Consider the following 22,074-nt stretch of genomic DNA (forward strand, 5'->3'; position numbering starts at 1 on the left):
GGTTATTAAGAATTGCACAAACCAAAAACATTACCTCCACTGAGAGATTGCACATACACACACATGTTGGTGGCAGATGTGTGGAATGTCTTCGGCTGCTTTTTGGTCCTTTCTGATTCTAATTAATGGAGGGACTGGTGGATTATGAAGTGTTTCATACAAATGCTTCACAAGAGAGGTTTATAAATCTCCATGAGAAGTTAGTCCAACTAATATCTTCACTCAGCAGCCTGTATTTCTTCAGAACAAAGCCTAAAAGTGTAAGGAAAATGTTCTTTTTAAGCCCCATATCACCAGGAGGAAAGGATCGTTTTTGGTTTGCAGTGAAATTTTACTTTTTTTCTGGGAGAGGGAAAGGGGAAAGTAATACACACCCACAGATCCCCTCACCCAAGGTTCTATTGTACCAAATGGTTGGTTGGACCTGGGTTCCATGAACCATCCCCCTCTTTGTCAGGCTGCGCAAAATGTAGGAAGTCACTGGGGAGGTAACCTGTTCTTCTCTCAACTGGTAAATCTTGATGCAGGTGGAGGACAGATTGGAATAGATTTAAGGAACCTTCACAATAATGGTGCCTGCCTTGCTGACAACAGGCACCAGGCTGGTGGGGCAACAGGGGCGTGAGGCCATGGATAAGGCCAGTGGCACACAGCTGGCTACTCTTCCCCCAGCCCCCACCTTCCAGGACAACGAGGATGACTGGGGGACTGGAGCATCTCTCTTATGAGGAAAGGCTGGAGGAGCTGGGCCTGTTCAGCCTCAAGAAGAGATGACTGAGAGGGGACCTCATCGATGTCCATCAGTATCTGGAGGGAGGGGGTAGGTTGAAGGATAGGATGAAGCCAGGTAACAAGCAGTAGGACAAGTGACAATGGGCAGAAACTGATGCACAGGAAGTTCCACCTGAACATGAGGAAGACCTTCTTTGCTGTGTGTTGACCACTCACTGGAACAGGTCGCCCAGGGAAACTGCAGTCTCCCTCACTGGAGATATTTCAGAACTGCCTGGATGCAATCCTGTGCTTGTGCTCCAGGATGACCCTGCTTGAGCAGGGAGATTGGACCAGCTGTCACACTAGGGTCCCTTCCAACCTGACCCATTTGAGATTCTGCGAAACCGAGGCCGCAGGAAGAGCTGCCCCTGGTCAGAGGCCCCTCTACACAATCGCCAGCAGCTCTGCAGGACCGAGCCCTGTGGCAAGGACAGGCCTCGGTGGCAGCCACGGCCGCCGCTGTGTCCTAGCCTGGCGCAGGGAGGGCGGGATCGGCGCCCCCCGACCCAGACGCTCCATAAAGGAGGCGGGCAGGGCCGGCCCGGCGGGAGGGGGCGCGCTAAAGGAAGAGCCGACACGAGTGGCGGGGAGGCGGCGCGGAGGGAGGGCAGCCCGGCTGCGGGAAGCGAGGCTCCGCGCTGGGACTGGTTCCTTCGCAGCCATTTTCCGTCCAACCAAACAGCCGATTTGCGGAGGGAGCCAACCAGGGCCGCACTGGAGGTTTGTGCCTGGCTCCGGCCAATGATTGGTAACCGGTTGCACTGCAGGCTCGAATGAAATGTCCGTCTCCCTCCCCGGGCCCCGGCGCTGCCGCCGCGCCGCCACCGCGGGCACCAGGAAGTGCGGAGCTGCCGCCCCGGGCCCCGCACCATCCGCGCGTCACTTTATGCGGCCGGAGCCGCGGGGGCCGCGCGGTTGGGGAGCCGAGCGGGGAGGGCGGGCAGGGAGGGAGGGGGGTTGTCGGCAGTGGCGGCGGGGTGGCTGTCCCTGCCGCTGTCCCGCTCTCTCCGCTCCGGCTCCATTTTGCGGCCTAGGCAGGGGTGGGGGCAGCAGGCGGAGCTGCCCCGCGGCCGGGCGGCACCCCTCACCGCCGCCTGAGAAGCGGCGGGCACTCGCGGGGCACACGGCCTCCCGCCATCCCTCTTGTCTCCGCGCTGGCCACACTCGCTGTGCCCCGGGGCCGCAGCTTTGTGGCGTCCGCGCCGGGCGGAGGGGGCTCGGCGTTCTTTTGTGTCCGCCCACTGAGCCCCCTCCCCTCGCCGCGGGAGCGAGGGGCCGTGGCCCCCACCACGCCCACGGTCCTTAGCTGGGCCGGGAGCCGCCGGGAGCGGCGCCACAGCGGCCCGGTCTCTCCTCCCGGGACCCCCCGCGCCGTTGTCGGGACCGAAATTTCCTGGAAGGTTTGGCGGTATTTTGCAGGGATGAGGAGCGTAGGGTGAGGCCCCGGGATGTGGTGCCAGTACCCGGCTGGCAGTGCGGGCGGGAATGCGAGGCCTTAGTGGGCTGCGCGGGGGCCCGGCAGAGGCTCTCGGCCGCCCCCGGGCAGGTGCGGGCAGCGCGGAAATCACAGCCAGGGTGACCAACAGTAAAGCTGCTGATTAACTGAGGACTCATCGTCTTGTGCCATTTGTAAACAAGGGGTCACAACAGGCGAGTTACCTCTCGAACAGATGTGAGCTGGGTGCCAGGAAGACTCGGAGGTTGTTGGTGTAAGTAGGAAGGTGAGGAAGGTGTCCCCTCCGTGCCTCAGCGCTAACTGCGTTTGCATCATTGAAGGGCATGAAATCAGGAAATGGGATCGATCGGCTCGCTGTGGCACGGAGGCAGCTGGGTGGCTGTCCTGTGACATGCATGACAGATGGGAGAGAGACGGGACTCTGCCATTTTCAATGTCTACACAACTTTTCGGTGTGTGGGAGGTGTTCTTGGGCAGAACTGTGTGTGCTAGCCACTGTGCTGCCTCCAGAAATTATGAGTTGGTGATCCTGAAGAGTTCTATCGAGGTTATTGACAACAATACTATAGACAATCCAATTGGAAAACCACAAAAATTCATGTGTTCTAGTACAGCAGCAGTAGAAAATCAACTTTAGCTTTACCAGTTTCTTTGAGGCTTAGCCAAAAAGATTTGTTCTGAAAAGAGCTGTCAGGTAAAAGCTACCTAGTGTGCTTTGGTTGCTTTTGGGATGACAAATTAATGGTAACAATGATCTGAACATCTTTAAGCAATGAGGAACACAGAAATCTGTATTTCAGCCCATTCATCGACTCTATTACATGTAATAACCTTTCCTTGGCATCTTGGTAGATGGCAGTTATTGTCAATGAAAGAAATAAATTCAGCGTTCTCAAAAGAAGCTCTGGCAAAATGGTCAGAAAAAGGAAAATGGCAAGCGCCACTTCGGGCAGTATTCAGAGTCTGGCTTTAATTGGCTTGCGGGAATGGAGAAATGGTGTCTATACATAATCATTAGCATACTGTTCCTAAACAATAAGCTAGTGGTTCCTTTCTTTTTTTCTTTGCTTACGTGGCCTGTGGCATGACAGTTGCAATGTAAAGGCAAGATCCATCTGCAGTTCTCTAGGGCACCCAAGATGGCTCAGTCTGAACCTTTCTGAGGCCTGTGTGAGTTGCTTTTGCGCTATGCATTGAGCAGGTGGTTATACATGGTCTTGGCTGCTGGCATTTACAGCCATGGCATTATATTGGGAGAAGTTAGGAGCACTGGGTGTAACTCTTTAGACTTCAGGATTTGACAGTCACAGCAGTTCAAAGCTTAACTCTTATTTGTGGTAATAATTAGATGAAGCGAGGCAATGTTCAGAAATTGAATGAAAAGTAATGTTTAAGATAATGTCAAGATATGAAACATTAAACACTGAAACTTTGAAAGTCTGGAACCTTGTTTTGTCAACATTTAAAAAAAGTTTGCAAGGTTTTTCCGTTAGTGCTTTCAAATATAAATCTAATGTTGCTCCACTTTTAAAATTTTGCTTAGAAAGAAACTTGACTTAGTACAGAGTTTTGCAGTAGTGTTTTGAAGAAACTTAGTATTTGGAAACTGATGTTTTAGTTGCAGGATGCCTGTAAAAAGATCAAAACATGACTATACATAAGCATACTAAACAATATGGGTAGATAACATTGGTAGAATAAAAGCAAGCATCAGCAAATTCAACAGTTTTGGCCAAGAATAGTCTGGTTTGAAGCTAGTTCAGTCTGGTCTGAACTAGTTTTGTAAAACTCTTACTTGCCCTGTTGCTTTAGAGGAAAAAAGCTGCTTGGTGTACTTGAGTTACTACCTCAACAAAGAAAAAATAACCTACTTAAAAATGTTATCAAACTTCTAAAAGGAAAAAGACAGGATTTATGGATGGGTGCTTTAATAAACAGATAAGCTTTGTTTTTTACAAAAAATACTAGAAAAGTATCAAAAACGTACTACTGAAAGGTAATATGGGGATTTCAGTCAGGTTGCTGAAGGAAGGAGGCAGATTCAGCACTGCTTTCCTTTTCCAGCTTCTGCAAAAGCAATTAAAATGCCTCCATTCCTCTGCTCATCTTGTTTATTTTCTCCTCTAGCTTCTCACTTCTACTGCCAAAAAAGAGAAAGTGTGGAAACTCTATTTCTCCTGCTTGCTCTGTATCACTGACCCTCTCCTTCTTGATATGAAAATGCATGAGGTTTTAGTCCAGCCATATATATTCGAGCTAACAGTGCTTGTGGATATTAGCCAGCCTGGGAAGGAGCCACCAGCTGCTCTAGCTGAGCTGGATCCATGTGAAGGGGGCCTGTGGTCAGTGGCACTGGGGCTTGTAAGAGAAGATGTAAAGTTGATAGACTGTTACATGGAGTGGGAAGGTGTAAAGGTGGCAGTACCTTCTTTGGATTTCATAAGAGAAAGTTTCCTCCCCGTAGGCCAGGGTAAGGTGCAGCCCAGATGCTAATGAGCCTTGGTGACACTGTCTGGTCCTCTCAGCATCAATCTGCTTTTCTCAGTGTTATTCTGCTGTGGGGGAAAACTGAATATAAGGGATTAGAGAAGTCTGAGATGGAGAGGGAGTGCAGCATCTGGTTTTGTTCTAGCTATGTGCAAAGGCATTTAGCATTATATTTTTGTGTGTCTGCTGGAAAAATGTCCCATGAATGCATTTCACCAGTTGGTATTTCTTATATACCTGCAGGTGAGAATTCAGTGGGAAATTAGGATCCCCAGAAGTCACTGAAAAATAGAAGGAAATTAAAGGTGTATTTTTAATGGAAAAATCTTTCTGCTTAACAGGCGAGGGTGCAGAAAGCCCAAATAAAACTGTGTCTCTGCTGTTATGTACTGATTCACAGCTTTACATCTCTTATGAAAAGATGTGGAAAAATGAATGATGTGGTTACTACCTACAGCTTTAGTTATTGTTTCTGTCCTGATGCTTTGGCAGACATGACTGCATGGAATGTGTACCAAGTGCTTCAGTTCATTGCATATCATTTTCTACTGCCCCTCTCATTGGGTAGCAGTTTTGGGAGACGGGGTGAATAAATACCACATGAAATACTTAAATCACAAGAGACCTTTGGTTTCCCTTTCAAGAGGGCAGTTTGTAAGTCATTGCCAGATAACTTCCTCATTCTGAAAACAAAAATCATGTTTCTTCAATTTTTTCTTCTTCTTTGTTTTTTCTTTTACACTGATCTAAGCTTTACTCCCTTCTTCTCAGTGCTAGCAGGCTTGGGCATGTATTCTTAATTTATAATTTAGCTGAGCCACTGATATTGACTGCGCTCTTAAGGGAGCTTACAAGATTAAACAGGATGTAAGATTTACTTTGAGATACTGATGTTTTATTAGTTTAGTATAGACATATTATAGGAACAGTCTGAGTTGTGGGCAGCTGACAGGAGCAAATTTTTTTAAGCATCCCCAAGAATATTTATACCAAATGTCAGTGTAAACCTGTGTGTTCATTCATGTGCATCTTATCACTGAACCTTCTTTGATGCTCTTGAAATGTTTCTCTTATAACATATTTAATTGGTTAATTTCCATGCATCAAGTAGTTTTTATATCCCTGTAATATTATTTTATTATTAGAGAGAGAAAAACCAAACAGAAAACCGCTAACAGAAAGCATTGTGCTGCTGCTCTGTATTCAGATTTTTCTTTTGCAGTGTAGTGCTGAATGTTTATGTCCTGTACTTGTTTACTCTCCCTGGTTGTTGATAAAATCAGATAGTGGCATTTTAGAGACTGACATGTCACTTCTGATGTGCTTAGCTCTCAGTCTTTATTCAGTGCATGTATATGCATGGAGGAGTTTCAGTGTCTTCCTAGCACTGGAAGCTGAGGAAGATAGCTGTACAACCTGTAGTAATTGCTTCCTGCAGTTATGCACTGCACTTGCTGCTGGAAGACTGAGGTGTTGGAAGTCCTCCCTTGTGCAATTTGGCAGCCACACAGAGGTAGGAGATGCTCTTGTATTAAAAAGCACTACAATGTTTGCATGCTGAAACTGCCATGCAAATGTGATGTATAATCTGCAAATGGATACTTCTTCTTAAAGCAAGTTGTAACAACTCGGCAGTCTAAAGCAAAATCTGAGAGGAAAATTCTTGCCCACCTGAACCTTTTAGGATTATGTCTCCCAGGATTTTGCCTGTTCTAGCATCTACTACTTCCATCTAAAGTAGTAGATCTTCCTACTAAATGGGCCAGTATAAGAACTGTTGGCCTTTTTAGTGTCCTAGTGACTGCAGTTAGTGTAGGCAAGGTGTTGTTTCTATTCTATATTGGACTGCTGCCTTTTCCAGAGCAACTTCACGGACACAGAATTTAGTTTGTGTTGTGGTTTTGGAGGTGTTTTATTGGTTGTTTGGGGTTTGTTTGTTTAAAGGAGGGGGCAACAGTGTAGTGAGAAGAGTGTTTTCTCATTCTCTGAACATTGTTGTATATGTTAAGAACTTGTGCTGAGCTTGACAATCAGATAATGTGGGGATTGACTGGAGTTTTGAACATCTGAAATAAAAACTGTAATGTGTGAGCATATAACTGTTTGTTGTGAGATGGCTAGGATAGCAGTGGCCACATTTTCCTGCAAGGTCGCGTTTGTCATCCATTGGGCTCAAAGAAATACTAGTAGGGTGACTTGGTTGGCATATTAATTACAGTTGTTATATTCAGATGCCTGGATCTAGATTTGAATTGAATGACAACTCTGGCTGAACTTCTTGCATCAACTTACTTGGATTGAAGTAGTGTGCTGAGATCCCCTCCCTGCCTCACGGTGTGGTCAGCCGGGCTGTGGAGGATGCTCATGGGGCAGCTGGGCCAGCTCTGTCTGTGGTGGCCTTCAAGGTGTGGCTGGAGAAAACCCTGAGTGCTCTGCTCTGAGCTTGGAGCTGATCCTGCTTTTAGCAGGGACTGGAGTAGAGACCTCCCATGGCCACTTCCAACATGAATTATCTTGTGGGCCTGCATCAGAACCTGGTTATGCTGCGCATTATGCAGAAGGGTGTTAGTGCTGTCCCTAATCTTCTGTCCCAAGGTTGTCCTGGCAGCGAAAAATCTTTCTTCAAGTAACATCAACAGAAGTAATTTCAGTTGATGTTAAGATGTCAGTGCCTCTTTTCTTTATCTGAGTCAGATCTGTCTTTTTCTGTTGTAAACCTTTTCCTGTCAATTTTGCTAATCACTATTTTAGATTCATAGTGCTCATAAATGTCCACACAAATTCCCACTAATGGTGAAATAATACATCCTGTAAGTAGATCTGGAAATATGCACGCAGAAAAAAATAGAAGCAAAGGTATTACTTTGAGGATGCGTTAGTCTAATATGACCAAAATGTCTGTAGATGCAGCACAGATTTGAAAGAGATTCAAGCAGGAATTGTCTTTTGAAAGCAAGCTGGGCTAATGAAAGCAAGATGATTTCTTAGTGTTGCTGGGTCTTGGCAATAAAGATTCAGACAGAGTAGCCTGCATGAGAGGTGAGCAGAAACCAGTTAGTTATCACATCGTGGCAGAAATTTGAAAAATATTGTAACCCTGGAGGAAGGAAATAATTTAGAAGAAATGTTTCACAGAAGATTGAAAAAAGAGAGGGAAAGAAAGATCAAGGTATTTAAAATACCTTGTATTGGGGCTGGTAAAGATTGAGATCCTGAATTAAATTCCAGCAGGGATCAGAGAGCCGAAACTGAGAAGAAGACTACCAGAAAACTCTAAACTTAATTTTGGAGGTAGCTTTTGGGATTTACCAGACTACAACTTTAATTCTTTCAAAGTGCAGAGGGGAGAGAGAGGCACAATTCTCTTAATGATGTGTGGTGTCAGTTTTGGTGATCATAACATGCAGGATTGTGATATCCTTGCATTGTCATTACAGTCAGCTGAGTAAGCAAACTGCAGACCCTTTGGGAGATTCAAAAGCAAAGTTAAATCTCCCCACAAAGAATCTGCAAAATGTGGACAAAGTGAATTTATGTGAAGGCTGGCACATGGAAGGTTAATGCCTAAAATACTGCCTTTCCTTTGGGTAGAGCTACTGTGGAAGAAGTGAAGCTGGTTTACAAAAGCCCAGCAAAAGGGACCTGAAATTCTTTATAGAAGTGTGTGTAGTATTCTGTACAATGAAGAAGAGCTGGAATAGTCTTTTTCTCTTGAACAGCTCCTAAGGCTCCATCCAGCTGTTGTTGGAATGCGAGCAGCGCTCGTGTTATTTGTGCGCCTGTGGCCAAATGTAACACTGGACATTTGCTTGAAGGTTTCAAAGTGAAACTCAGTCCTGTGGCCGCAAGCAAAGTGCAGATTAGTGAGAGGTTAAATGCTCATATTTCTGGGTAGATGTAAAAAAACCACAACATTGCTTCTCCCTCCCTCTCCCTCCCTCCTTCTCTCCCTCTTCATGGGTGTGTGAAAAAGTGAATTCTGTGGTCTTGCTGACAACAACCATGTGATCCTTCAAAGACACCAAGGTACCCACACAATGGGTGTGGGGTCAGTGAGTGAAGTCAGCTGGGCTCTGCCTCTCCAGGGCCGTGTGTGTAGCTTGTCAGTAAGAAGGAGAGAAGCACAGGTTCTTTTGGCTTCCCTTTTTTCTCCTGGCATTTAAGTTACCTATTAAACTGTGACTGCCTTCTCTAAACCCTCATGAAAAGTCTTCTTGTTGGCCACCACATCAGAACCTTGAGAGAAGAGCACCAAAGGATGCCCAGAGAGTGAGGCAGGGCAGGACCAGGGAATGCTAAAACGTGACTCAGAAGGCACATAGGAGTAACTGGTGTCTCAGGGAGGATGAGGATGCAGAGCTGGTCCCGCGGTCTGGCTAGAAGTTTGTCAGTGGGCTTGACAAACCAACATGGAGAGTAAAGGTGAGTGAAGGATGCACTCTGTGTAGGAACTAATAGGTAAAGTATTCAATGAACAGGGGGCTGGTGTAGTTTTGAAGGTGTTCAGAGACACCTTGCACGTTCTGGTCAGACTTTCACAGGAGCTATGTGCTACATAAACCAAATGATTCTGTCATGGCCTGTGCCTCTGGCTGAGTTTTTTTAAAAGCCTCACAAAACAGCTGATCTATTTCCACTGTCAGTAAAACTCATTAATGACAGTGGGGATGCTGTTCTCCAATAGCAAAATATTTATGCTTTGTATAAAGTGATCTCATAGTTTGTGCTGGGTTTGAGTAATAGCTGCACTTAGTGATGTAACAATCGCACCTGAAAGGTTTCCTTCTTCTGGTTGTAGATGGATGGTGACAGCTCCACAACAGATGCTTCTCAGTTAGGAATTGCTGGAGATTACATTGGTGGCAGTCACTATGTCATACAGCCTCACGATGGTAAGAAGTGAGAGAGCAAATTCTACTATTTCTCTGTATATGTGTGTGTACATAAATTTTCTTCCAGTTCTTGTATCATTCTCTGCTATCTTCTCTCAGGCTAAGAATTTGCCATTGTTTTTGTAATGCCTCACTGTATAAAGCATTTTCTGCAGTCTGAAAGGGGGGAGTTTGATTTTTTGATGTTGGTACAGAGACCCTGAGGGGATGACAAAAAAAATTGACGTTATAGGAAGCAGTTTTTATTTTGACATGGCATTAATAATGGTTGTTGATCAGCAGCCATGTACACTTCTGTGCATAATGTGATAGAATACTGTCTTTATAAAGATACTTTGATGTTGCATCTATTTTTAAAATTATTTCTATGATGTTAACACATTGTGTTTTCAAAGGTCTTCATCCTTCAGTGTAAGATTTTAAACTGAATTATTGCCTGCTGTCTATCAAATATAATTTCTGTTAACTTTTCTTCATTTCATTAGACACAGAAGACAGCATGAATGATCATGAAGATACAAACGGTTCAAAAGAGAGTTTCAGAGAACAAGATATATATCTTCCAATTGCAAATGTGGCAAGGATAATGAAAAATGCCATACCCCAAACAGGAAAGGTAATACTGTTTTCTGGTAAAGAAAGTGTGTTAATGAGTTTCATTCCTTCCTCTCAGTGAACTTGAGCTGATTAGAACAACATATTTTTCCAAGTCATTCTGGTTTATTGAAGAAAAGTGTTATAAAAGGGAAGGGAGAAAAGCCCCAGGAGCAGGAGGTAATTGAGACCAAGCCAATTTTTCTTAGATTTATGAATGCTTTTAGTAATTGCTGTAATCAGAGTGTCCAAAACTGTTCTCCATAGAGTTTTCAAGAGCTTTCTTTTTCTAAGACATGTTCTCTGAAATTGTCATAAAGGATCAGACTTGATGACAATCACCAAGAATATTTTCTATGCAATTCTCTTGAGAGATTTAGTCTGCTTTCATTGAGGTGCATAAAATTTTGAATAAGTGAATAATTTTGGCTGAAATAGAAATCCAGTGCTTATCCTGAACGAAAGAGATTGGTTAGCCTTCCATAACCCGAATATTCACATACCCAAATGCCAAAGTGACCTAAGAAGTCTGCTTTATATCATGGAGCAGATAAGGCCAGATATTGAAAGCCTTATTTATTTTTTACTTCTAAGAATAGACTTTTTAATCCATTCTGCTGAGCTGGTGATTGTATAAGTACTTCATCATTCTGCTGGCTTATCTTAAACCTTTGCAGGGATCCTATGATATGCTGTTTCTCTGTTGTATTCCAATACAATTCCAGCCACAGTAACATTTCCTCCATCTAAAACTGATCTCTTTGGAGATCACTCTAAATAGAAGCAAGACATAATTTACTCACATCTGCTTGTAATTTCATAGTGTTCAGGGCTTTTTGGAGATCTGGATGTTACATTTATAGCTTTGCTGTGAAAAACTGTACCCTAGTCCATATTGTTATAAATTTATAGTGATCAAGATGAGATTTTTTTTGAGAATTTAGCATATGGGATGTAGAGCTAGCTTGAAAAATCTGGATGGTTTTTTGTAAAAAACTGCAAGGGAAGCTGCTGACTGATGACTTCTTCTGAAAATCTCATCCTACATGTCTGAAAATATCAGAGGAGCTAGTGGAGACTCTGCACACAGTAACTGCTTCAATTTTTGTCTGTCTGAAAACTGTAATCAAATTTACTTACTTCATTCTTGCCAGGGGCATATCTTGCTTCATTTGAATTCTTATTTGGTATATTTATACCAGAATACTAAAGCATTAGAAAGGCTGGCTGCTAGGTGTATATTCTAGTCCTTGAATCTAGGCAGGATAAAAATACTTGTCAGTGCTGAATTTGTGGGAATGTGATGGACTGGGGTTGGAGCTACCAGGTCTCTTAAAAAGAAGAGGAAGTGGGCTGTGCCATTGTAATGAACAGGTTTGAAGAGACATAGGGAAGCAAAGCAAGAAGCATATGGGTGTAAAAGCTTGTATAGAACTTAGGACTTCAGAAGATCCTGGCTGTTGGCTGTGCTGCTTGAAATAGTAAAACATGGGTAAAATCACATTGCAGCTGGTCTCACATAGAGGAGTGAGGACATCCAGTGGTTTGCTGTGCAGGTGTTGCCTAAATGGGTATTATCATTAGGTTTTGGGATGTTTCCTCTATTATCTGGTGTACTCTTTGGGGCGGTTAGTGGTGAGTTTTTTAAAATCTTGTGTCTTCATTAATGATTTTATGATACTTTTTTCTTTACTAGATTGCTAAGGATGCAAAGGAATGTGTACAAGAGTGTGTAAGTGAATTCATCAGCTTTATAACATCAGAAGCAAGTGAGAGGTGTCACCAAGAGAAAAGAAAGACCATCAATGGAGAGGATATTCTCTTTGCCATGTCTACCTTGGGGTTTGATAGCTATGTTGAACCTTTGAAGTTATACCTCCAAAAATTCAGAGAGGTTGGTATACAAGGGTATTTGCTCATTTATTTAACCTGGTTGTGTTTATCCTTAGCTCTCTGTTGTTGTAACTGTATAATGGCTAGCTTGCACAGTATCTCACAGCTCTTGGTCAGGGAGTAATGTAATGTTTAAAAGCATTCCAGAGGATGTTAAGAGAAAAAGGAGGAAGTAAGCATTTTGATTAGACTTGCTGATTCAGAGTAGTTAAAGCTTTCAACTTAATAAATTCTCTAATATATTGGTGGTAGTAAATTGCTCGGCTCTTTAAGGTGCCTATTAAGAATGTTTAATTTGATCTTTGGGTTCAGTCAGTATGTACTGACTGCATCCTCTGAGGAACTGGCCTCATGCCTATTGTTGGTTGGACTTCAGATCTGCAAAAGAAAAAAACGTTTTTCTCATGTTGGAATTATGATTCACATGGAAAATTATCTGCTTCAATGGGGCTTTTAAAATTATTACTTTAGCCTGTCCCTTGCTTTTGATACATAGTACATGCTAGATATGTGATCCAAACAGTTAATTAAATTTATCCCTTCTTTAGCAGAAAGTGACTTTCTTCCTTTCAGCAATTTAGACCTTTTCAAAAAAGGAAGTTGCTTCTGCTTGTTTGTTTTTTTTTCTGGTCTGCCTCCCCTGTCTAAATTGGCAGAACATAAGGATGCTTTTTTGAGTTTCTTTGTTTTGTAAACCTAAGATTTTTTTAGTTCAGACTTGCTAACCATATTTGTTTTGCTGACAGCACTTGAAGTTTCCCCTTCCCAGAAGGTCATTTGCTGGATAACTGAGTAACAAGAGGTGTAATGTAAAGTTGGAGTAGTGCTGTGTGCTGTCTTTTTCCAGTTCTGTGTAGCAGTTGCACATGCTATGATGGGGCTGTATGTGCTTTTAAAAAGGCAAGTGTTGCCTAACTAGTTCCAGTTCTTACCAAATAAGTCTGAAGTGGGTCTGTGATACTTTGATACTTAATTGACCATTTTACAGACTATAGATACTGTGGTAGCAGAGTAGTTGGATTGGGTTTTAATTGCATGGATGGGTTAAATAGCTTTGTTCATCAGTTTTAAATCTCCATTCCAGCAAGGGTGTCTTCAGGGTGAAATACTTCAGTTTTGTAGCTGAGTACTTTGTCTGCAGCAAGCAGTTGCAGAGAATCTTTTTTTATGCCCGCATTATTTTCCTAGACATTCTTATGTAATAGCATAGAGCATCAAACTTCAAACTTGTAAAACTGCATGCAGATGACTTAGGGCATTGGCTTTCTATGCTGATATCCTTTCTGGCTGTAGTCCTTGATGTGGGAGAAGAAATTCCACATCTTGGTTTTAAATGTCAGCTCTTAGTTTATGGTGATGGTTGTGTGTGCTTGGTAAGCAAATGTTGCACATTCTTGGTAGGTGAGATTCTGTGATTTCTTGTAAATTCTTCTTCTGGATTACCACAGATTTTGAACTTTCTGCAGAAGGTGAAAAGCTTTTCTTAGAACCACACAGTCCTAGTTTGCCAAGTTTTTGTTTCAGGAGTATGCTTAAGATGAAAAACACTCTTGTAATATGCACATTCTCAAATCCCATAGAGTTTTACAGTTCTTGGGATTTCAAGCTCCAGCTGTAGCACTGTGACTCTTCTGCAAGTTTCAAACCTTGGCTAGAGCTCCTGGGGCTTTGAAAAAAATCTCAAGCTTTTTTTCTGCTTTTTTTGTGCTTTCTCTTCTTAGGCAATGAAAGGAGAAAAGGGAATTGGGGGAGCAGTTACAACTGCAGACGGTCTAAGTGAGGAGCTCACAGAAGAAGCATTTAGTGAGTAATACTTTTTAATTTATTATGTTATTACTACAGCTTTTATAAATACAACACTTCCATCAGGCATCAGTATTCTGACTTGAGGAATACATCCTGGACTAGTAATAGCTCATGTCAATTGTGGAAAGTTTATAAATGCATATATTAGTGCTTATATACACTTGTAAACACAGGTTGCAATAAAAGGTGCAAACCTTTTATTCCCTTTTTCCCCAGCAGCTACATATTTAGGCCCCATCCATTCTACGTCCAAGACTCTTGGAGGAAAAAAGTAAAACAAACTTCTCTTGGTGACTTGAGGAGCTCATCTTTGAGAAATGAGGCAGAGAAGAAAATGATCTTTGTCTAATTCTAAAGAACTTAATATTTCTTACATTCAAAAGAATGCGTAGGTTGGCAGCTAGAAGGTGTAGAGTGAGGAGTATCATGTGCATTCAGTGTAGTTTTTCTTCCTTTTACTGTGGATTAAAGCCTGACAGTTTTTTGGGATTTACACTGATTTTGTTGGTGCTGATTCTTGCATGTAGTCTCCACCTTGGCTTTAAATGTTACGGGCTGGTAATGCTGAACCTGATAGAAGAGGAATTAGGAAGCACGGCTCTAGTCCTATCTAGTGACAAGATTTACTTTTTTAAGTATGTGATAAAATCACTGGTAAACACAAACTAGCAAAAATTCAAAGCCTGAGGACTAAAATGACCTATTCAGGATTGGAAATATAATTTGCTCTCAGTTTGACTTTGGCTGCATAAAACAATGCAGTCTTGTTGGGTCTCTTCTAGCCTGGAAGAGGAGCTTATAAAACTGTCTGGAAATTAAGAATCTAAATATTGCAAGGGTCCCTTCTAATATTTAGATTTAGTTTCCTAATTTCCAGACCTAGGAGCCTCACAGTGCTCTATGAAAAAACTTCAGGTTGCTGTGACTTGAAAAGAGCAACTTTAGAAATGTCCTGGCAGGATTAAGGATGCAAAGAAGATGTTGCAGTATTAAAGGAAAGTAAAAAAAATTATGTTAAATAACTGATCATGTCAAGTGCTGCAGTTTTTCCCTCCACAGGGGCAGCTATAGCTCTGGCTGGAATGAATAATGGTGTCACTGCAGCAGAAGCAGTGATAGCTGTGCTTCTGTAGCATAACCCTCAGCTCTTTGTGGTGGCCTCATGCCAGGGCTGGATCAGGGACTCTCCATTAAGCTGTGTTGGATAATGGAACGTCCGCATCGAAGGGCAGTAAATTTTGGACCTGCCAGAGCCACTCTCACTAATCTTAATGCATCTCTTAGCCTGCAACTGAAGCAATTGAAATTTTGTTCAATGAAGGAGGAAGGAAAAAAATTAAAAACAACCCCAACCAACCAAAAATCTAATTACAAAACCCTCCAGCACCAGTTTTCAAATGAAAACCATTAGGATTATGCTGTGCTTTCAGAATTTTGTATTGGTTATACATCTTGTTTATATTTAGTAACTACATGAACAAAGCCTCGTTATTTGTGTCCTAGGGGAAAATGTGCTACAGTGACAACCTACCGTACAAGAGTTGTGCTGCTTTGCTTTCAAATAGCAGTTGTAAGGCACCTCTCAGAGTGCGAGAGCTCAACATACATGTTTGTGAAGGTCTACCTTGGGGCATCACTCCCTGTGTTTTCTCTCAGTATCTCAGAAGTACTTTTTACTCCTTTTGTTGGCCTTTTCTTTCCTCCATGAAGTCAGAGCTCTTCTGTGTTCCCTGAAGGACGTGCTGAAGTTGACCAGTACAATGTCAGGCTCTAGCAGTGCCTTTTACTTTTTGTCATTGCCTCTTCCTGTTCCTCTCTTCTGCCTTCCATGGAGCTTCCATATTATGGAGTCCCTGATGAATCCCTATTTATAAAGCAGCACGGCGATTTAATTGAGTTCCTCCCCGATGGCTATGCTCAAGTGCTAACTTTGAGTTTAAACAAAGTCAACTGAATTTTTCAGGCCTGTTGGGATACTGAGCGCTGGAGATGGCCTTTTCAATGGTCAGGGTAGTGAGCTCCACTCCATTTGCCTGTGTGCAGGTTTGGACATTCTGCTTACTCTCAGAGCAAAATCAAGTTGGATTTTATATGTTTCTTCTGAATGGGAATAAACTTGTTCACCTGTAACACTAGGTAACAAGTGTGAATATACCAGTGTAGGATGGTAACTCAGGAGATTAATGGCTCTAGTCCTGGAGTGGACCACAATTATTTAATGGTGACAGACACATCAAACAAGGCTCTGTATATCAAGCATTCCTGCCTAATGTTTTTAAAATGCTCTTTCTTTCAGCTAACCAGTTGCCAGCAGGCTTAATAACCACAGATGGCCAACAGCAGAATGTTATGGTCTACACAACATCCTATCAACAGGTATGATCCTGTATCTTGTCCCCTACTCTCCCTTCTGCTGCTAAAATCCAAACACTCATTCAGCTGCTCTGTTCTGAAAGATGAGAATTAATTTTATTTAGTCCTTTGGTGGTGGCTGTCATGCCATTCCACACTGAGAATTCATGGCTGCTTGCTGTGAACTGCTCTGCAGCTTCAGAAAACGTGCAGTGGAATGTAAGCTTGCATTTTCTTTCTCTAGATCTCTGGTGTTCAACAAATTCAGTTCTCATGATTTTGAAGAAAATTTTCCATCTGGGAACGTGAGACGAAAAACCTGTGCAACTCTAATGAAGAGGCAGTTTTAATGACTGGTGAAGAGATTTATCTCTTTGTATATTAAATAGCTGTAATGTAGCTACCAGAAGCTTGACTAATTGAGGTGTGAGTTCTGACTCAAATCTTTTTCATGATGATTTTAAAGAAATAATTGGATTTTAAAGGTATTAAAGTATTTTTGTTTTGTACAAGAGTTTGTTGCTCTGTATAACTCCTGTATGCATTGTATATTGCAATTTATTACTGTCAGAGATTTGTAGACAGTTTCTTATTTTCATATTGAATCATGTTACTTTTGTAATTCAGGTAAACAGCTGGGTTAATTCATGCTTACCCTTTGAATAAAATTGTAAGGGTAAAGTTCATTTTTGAATGCAAGTTGCCTTTATTATAAAGATTGAGTTTGTATTGGTTATGTAACTTGTCTTGCATGACAACCTCAACTAACCTGACATGTCAGCTTATTTATTGAGATTTTGAAAGGGACTTTTTCCTCATGAAACTAGCAGCTCAAAAAAATTGCTACAATTGTTTTTTCTAATGTAACTTCTGAATTAAATGTTAATCAAAACCAATGAATGCTCTACTACATTTAGAGGTTTAGAGCTTATCAACAGTGTAAATGAAAGCACTGACTGTGCAATGCAGGTTTTCTTTTTTTAAAATTTTTTCAGTTGCATTAATTCTCCTTTGACTTATTTTGATACTTTTAAGGTAGTCTTTCTGCTATTGAAATAACTCCTTCTTATGTATGGCTTTTAGAATCCCAAACTTAGAAATCCAAGGGTTGGGGGGATTTTATAGTCCTTGTGGTAAAATATCTCATTTAAACTTTTTACTGAAATGTTTTAACGTTTCTTGTGAGCCTGTGGGAACTCAAAAGTGGTAGTGACTTTGTGTCTGGGCTGTGTGTTGTGTGGGTGTGTATGTGCATGAGTGGCTGACAGATGAACAAGTGATACAAATCTGAAATGGAAGATAGACTTCAGGTTTGCTGTCTCTTTCCTGGTTTTGCAATAAACTCTACCTAGGTAATGTGGTTCTGTATATTTAGTGAGCTGTTCTTGGTAACATTGTTGTTTCTTTAATAATTGGGTGGGTAATTTTGTTGCCATGTCTTAGCCTATTAGGGTAGGGATGGGGGTTTTCATAACATCTTGTTCAGACTGGATCTTGGGACCTTCTGTATTTTTACTGTTTCCAGTGGACTGAAATGTAATATATTATTTATCTTTCCACATACCTGTTATTAATTTAAGCAAACCACACCTTGAAACTCTTGCCATATGATTTCCTCCTGGTTTTTGTCTTTTCTTAAAAAAAAATAAAAGAAAGAAAAGTAATAGTTCAATATTGGGAAATTAGCATAACCTAAGATATAGGTTTAGCTCTTTAGCGAAACAAAAACTTCATGTGGAGATTTGAGCAGTGTTTCCTACCAGTCAACATCCTGCTAGCAGAGCCGCTGGAGGCGATCCAGTGTGTTCTGGGCAGTCTGCATGGATGTTCAGGGCTTTGTGGCAGCCTGTCGTTCTTCAGCAGCAATGAACAAATGGAGTTTCTCATTAAATGTAAAACTGAATAACACAATCCCTTCAAGAACCCCTTCTGTTTCTATTCCATTTATTTCAGGCTAGCATAGCCTGTTCTTGCTGTTCCCAGATTTGCAATGGAAAAAAGGTGTGATACCAACTAAGGAGAAACTAGGAATGATTTGGCATTTTGATGTATATAAAGCGAGTTGAGGTGATCCCACACACTTGCTTGAAACAGGCAATGTTTTTGAGGCTCTCCTCTCTGCTGTGAGTTTAGGTTGAAGTGTGTTAAGTTTGTGGTTTATACTCCATCATGTGAGCAATGAAGCCTATACTTAGTTTTTCCTTTTTCTTTCTTCTTCCCTCACCTTCTGAGGGCCAGGGACAAAACTGCATAACTTCTCATTCTCCTCCTGAAACCACAGCAGTAAAAGTAATAGTACAACACTTTGTTCCATATCTCTCTGAAACCTTTCTCCTAATAAAAGTTTGCAGCGTACTGTAGCTATGGTATACCAAATAAAAAAAATGTGGTCCGAAGAAATACTTGCCTAATTTTATTAGCAGCAGCACAACCAGTGTATTCTTTATATTTGTTCAACACATCTGTGTTCTCATTTTGCTCTGTTCGGGTGTTTAAAATTTACAGGTAGCTAAGACCTGAACCAAGAATGACCATTCTTACTACATCTCACCTGCTTCTACAAAACTCCTGTCTTTGGTCCTCTGAATGGTTTTTTTGCACTAAGATACCTCCAAAATGAGCTTGAGTTCGAGGTAGCTGCAGCAGCATATGTTAAGACTTGGAGAAAGGCTGCTTGAAAAGCAGTGATGTTCAAAGGTCTTTTTCCAAGAACAGTGATTTTTTTAGGTGCCTTTTCACAACACAAGCAAGTTTTACCACAGTAATTTTTTGAAAAATGCATTTTTGTGTAACTTGATTCTTCTGGTATTTCTTTGTAGGTGCTTTTGTTGTCTTTAAAAGCACAGAAATGCTGTTATCTCTAGTCCAAATGCAGTTGTGAGATGTGTTCTTCTACATCCCATTTTCGTTACAGGCAAAATGGGAACTGAGGCTCTGCCTTTCCCAGTCTCGTTGATGTACACATGCATGGTTAACTGTTTTATTTATTCCTCCCTTCTGATCTCTGCTGAATGCTAACATATGTGGCTGGACGGTGTAGCAAGAACACAGATGGAGTTCTGGCATGAGGTGGTACATTCTAAATACCTACTGCCCTATGCTTATGTGCCTGTAGCTAAAAATCAACCTGAATTATATGGGCTATTCTTTAAAGAGCTGTCTTCCTTGAACTACACTCTGGATCACTGTGAATGCTGTGGGATGATTCCTATTGCAGAATTTGAGGATGATGCTCGTGAACATGTTGTAAGCATGGAGAGCTGATTTCCCTCTAGCCTTTGGCAGGAGTGGAAGCATATGGGCAACTGCACACACAGAAGAGGTGGCTCAGTGCAAAGCAAGGGGCAGAGCCAAGGGCTAGTGTTTTCCCCAGGACCTCGCTCTCATGATAAAGGTTGGCAGCAGCTTTGCTTATAACTATAATATTCCTCATTTTGCAGAGCTCTGAATGTGATTAATGGTCCAGGTGAATCCCAGAGGCTCGCTGCCTCAGTTATATTTACAGCAGTAAGACAACTTGCCTTTAAGTCACGGTATTACCAGATGGTGCAGGCTTGATGTTTTTGGGGTTTAATTTGTACCAAATAGAAGAAAGGAAGTTTTTCACTGAAACTAGTAGTGAATTTTCTTGTGTTTTAGATGAAAAATCCTCCAAAGCTGGATGTAGATTCTAAGATAAATAATGCTATAAGGAAACTATATATGCAGTCCTATAGAAAGAATTTTGATCTAATGGTTCCTCTTATTTTTCCCCTGTTGCTGGTTTGGTGAAAAGAGCAGTGGTGGGAGGATGCCTTTTGGATGTGGTACACTGTAAGACATGGAACTAGTTGAAAATACCAACCACTTTTTCCTCTTTGAAAATCAGATATGCTGTTGTAGCAAAATAATTCTCACTTTCATCCTTTCAAAGGCTGAAAAATATATTTAAGCAAACAAATGTTGATCTGTTTACCCATTGATTTGTGAAATAGGCATGGTAATGCACTGCAATGTTACCTCTGACCCTCAGGATGTAAAAGTTTAATGGGAAGCTCCCTGGAAACTGCCAGTTCAGCTTGCAGTGACCTTCAAGGCCACGTGCTCTTGGGAGGGAAAGCTGTTTGCTGCTATGCACTATAGTCTTCAAATTGGTGCCAGCTGCACTGACTTTATTAAATCCAAGGATGGCTGTGGAGGCAGGGCCAGAGTGATGCAGTGCATAGCAGGTCTGAGGGAGTCAGCTACCTTGCTTTAAGAAATCTTCCAGGCAAATTTCCAGGCTCATTTCCTGGAATATTTTACTGCAGCGTGCCAGGCCAGAGGGCCCATTTATCAGAGCAATGGCACCTGATTTGCTTATGTGTGAAAGAAAACTATTGAGGATTTCAATCTGCTGGGCAGAGGAGCAGCCTTTGGGCTGCTAATTTAATGTGTGTGTGCCTGATACTTACCCAGCCTGTACAGCACATAAAACCACCTCCAACAGCACAACCAAGACTCGGTTCATGTGCAAGGGCTGTGTCACTCGAAATGCAGCTAAAACATTTGCGACAGTATATGCTATTTCAACTCTCTGCACCCTGGAGGAAGACAGTCCAGCACAGCAGAGCCCATATCCCAACACTCTCAAGAGCAGCATGACACAGATAAAGGATGCTGGGATGCACAAGTTTGTTTCTGCACTGTTCAACTCTTCCTTGGGCCCAGCCAGGAAAGCCAAACCCACCAGACACTTGAGCTCCCTGTGCAGTGTAACATCCTGGGAAAAGCAACCTGGTGAACAGGCAGATGCCAGGAGCCAGCTGACAGGAAAAGCTAAGCACTGAAGGAGAAGGGGAAGGATCTGAAACCTCATCTCCAGCCTGCTGGAGAGCATTTCTGCTACAAGGAAACAGGCTCCAGGACTATGGGATGACAACGTAGAGACTGTGGAGCATGGGGAGGGCTGCAGCAAAGGACGAGTCTGCTCTCACTCTATCCAAAACCACAAGCAACAGCCACGTTTTACAAGCCAAGCAGCTGAAATTCATCCAAAAGGTTTCTGGACTAGATGCAGTGGGATCAAGTTCTGTACACACAAGAAGAAGAAATATTGACAAAAACTGGCCATTTTATGTTGTCTGGCTTGACAGCTCTCATGTTGCTTCAGATGGCTGAAATGTAAGTAGCTGAAACCTCAAGCTGTTAGATTGATATTTCAGGTTTTCTTTTTCAAGACAGTAATTTCAAAGATTTGCTCCCAGACTCTAAACACTTTCCTTCTGGAGCAGGCAGCATTTAAAGTCAACATATAAATTCTCTCTCCTACTCAGGCAAAATACAATGAAGAAATAATTAGGAAACTGCTGCTAAAAAGAAGAGTTTGGGATATTTGTTTATACTGCTCAAAGTTACAAGATAACTGCTTGTCCCTAATAACTTGTTGTTAGGAGATCATTACCAGCACTGCATGCAAGAGTGATGGTTACTCTAAAAGGCAGTTAAACATTTAAATGAGTGAATGGAAACAAGAAAAAGAAAAGAGGATGCAAATAAACCAACATTTTGGACCTTCTAAAATGGCATATAGCCAGTGTGCCTCTTTTAAGAATTGCTTTGAAATAACTGTATATTGATAACTTCCATGTGTGGATAACAGTATTTTATACTTCCAACAGATACAGAAATAACTCTGAATGCTAGGACACACTGAAATGCTGCATCTCTTTTTTTCTTCAAACACACCACATCTAAGCCTAAGTTTTCACTTTAAGGAACTGCTATACCAACTTAGCAATTACATCAGATATTAAAAGCAGATGCTTGTTAGAGGCAAGAATCCCCTCAGAAAAACCCAAC

At 42.0% G+C, this 22,074-nt stretch overlaps 1 protein-coding gene across 4 annotated transcripts; it reads left to right on the forward strand.

The window, feature by feature from the left end:
• The first annotated feature begins 1,367 nt into the window (after positions 1 to 1,367).
• On the forward strand, positions 1,368 to 18,522 carry NFYB (nuclear transcription factor Y subunit beta). Of its 4 annotated transcripts, none has more exons than XM_084206201.1 (7): positions 1,368 to 1,494; positions 9,516 to 9,609; positions 10,095 to 10,225; positions 11,900 to 12,097; positions 13,818 to 13,899; positions 16,199 to 16,278; positions 16,499 to 18,522. In XM_084206201.1, exons 2-7 carry the CDS (start codon positions 9,516 to 9,518, stop codon positions 16,529 to 16,531), a joined length of 618 nt encoding a protein of 205 aa, XP_084062327.1. In that variant the 5' UTR covers positions 1,368 to 1,494; the 3' UTR covers positions 16,532 to 18,522. The 4 variants fall into 4 exon arrangements, with proteins under 4 accessions (XP_084062327.1, XP_084062330.1, XP_084062329.1 ...); XM_084206204.1 differs by lacking the exon at positions 1,368 to 1,494 and adding an exon at positions 1,881 to 2,174; XM_084206203.1 differs by lacking the exon at positions 1,368 to 1,494 and adding an exon at positions 2,173 to 2,209.
• Positions 18,523 to 22,074: the final 3,552 nt, after the last annotated feature.

This window comes from Fringilla coelebs (genome assembly GCF_963513975.1).
Source record: "Fringilla coelebs genome assembly, chromosome: 5".
NCBI classification, from domain to species: Eukaryota; Metazoa; Chordata; class Aves; order Passeriformes; family Fringillidae; genus Fringilla; species Fringilla coelebs.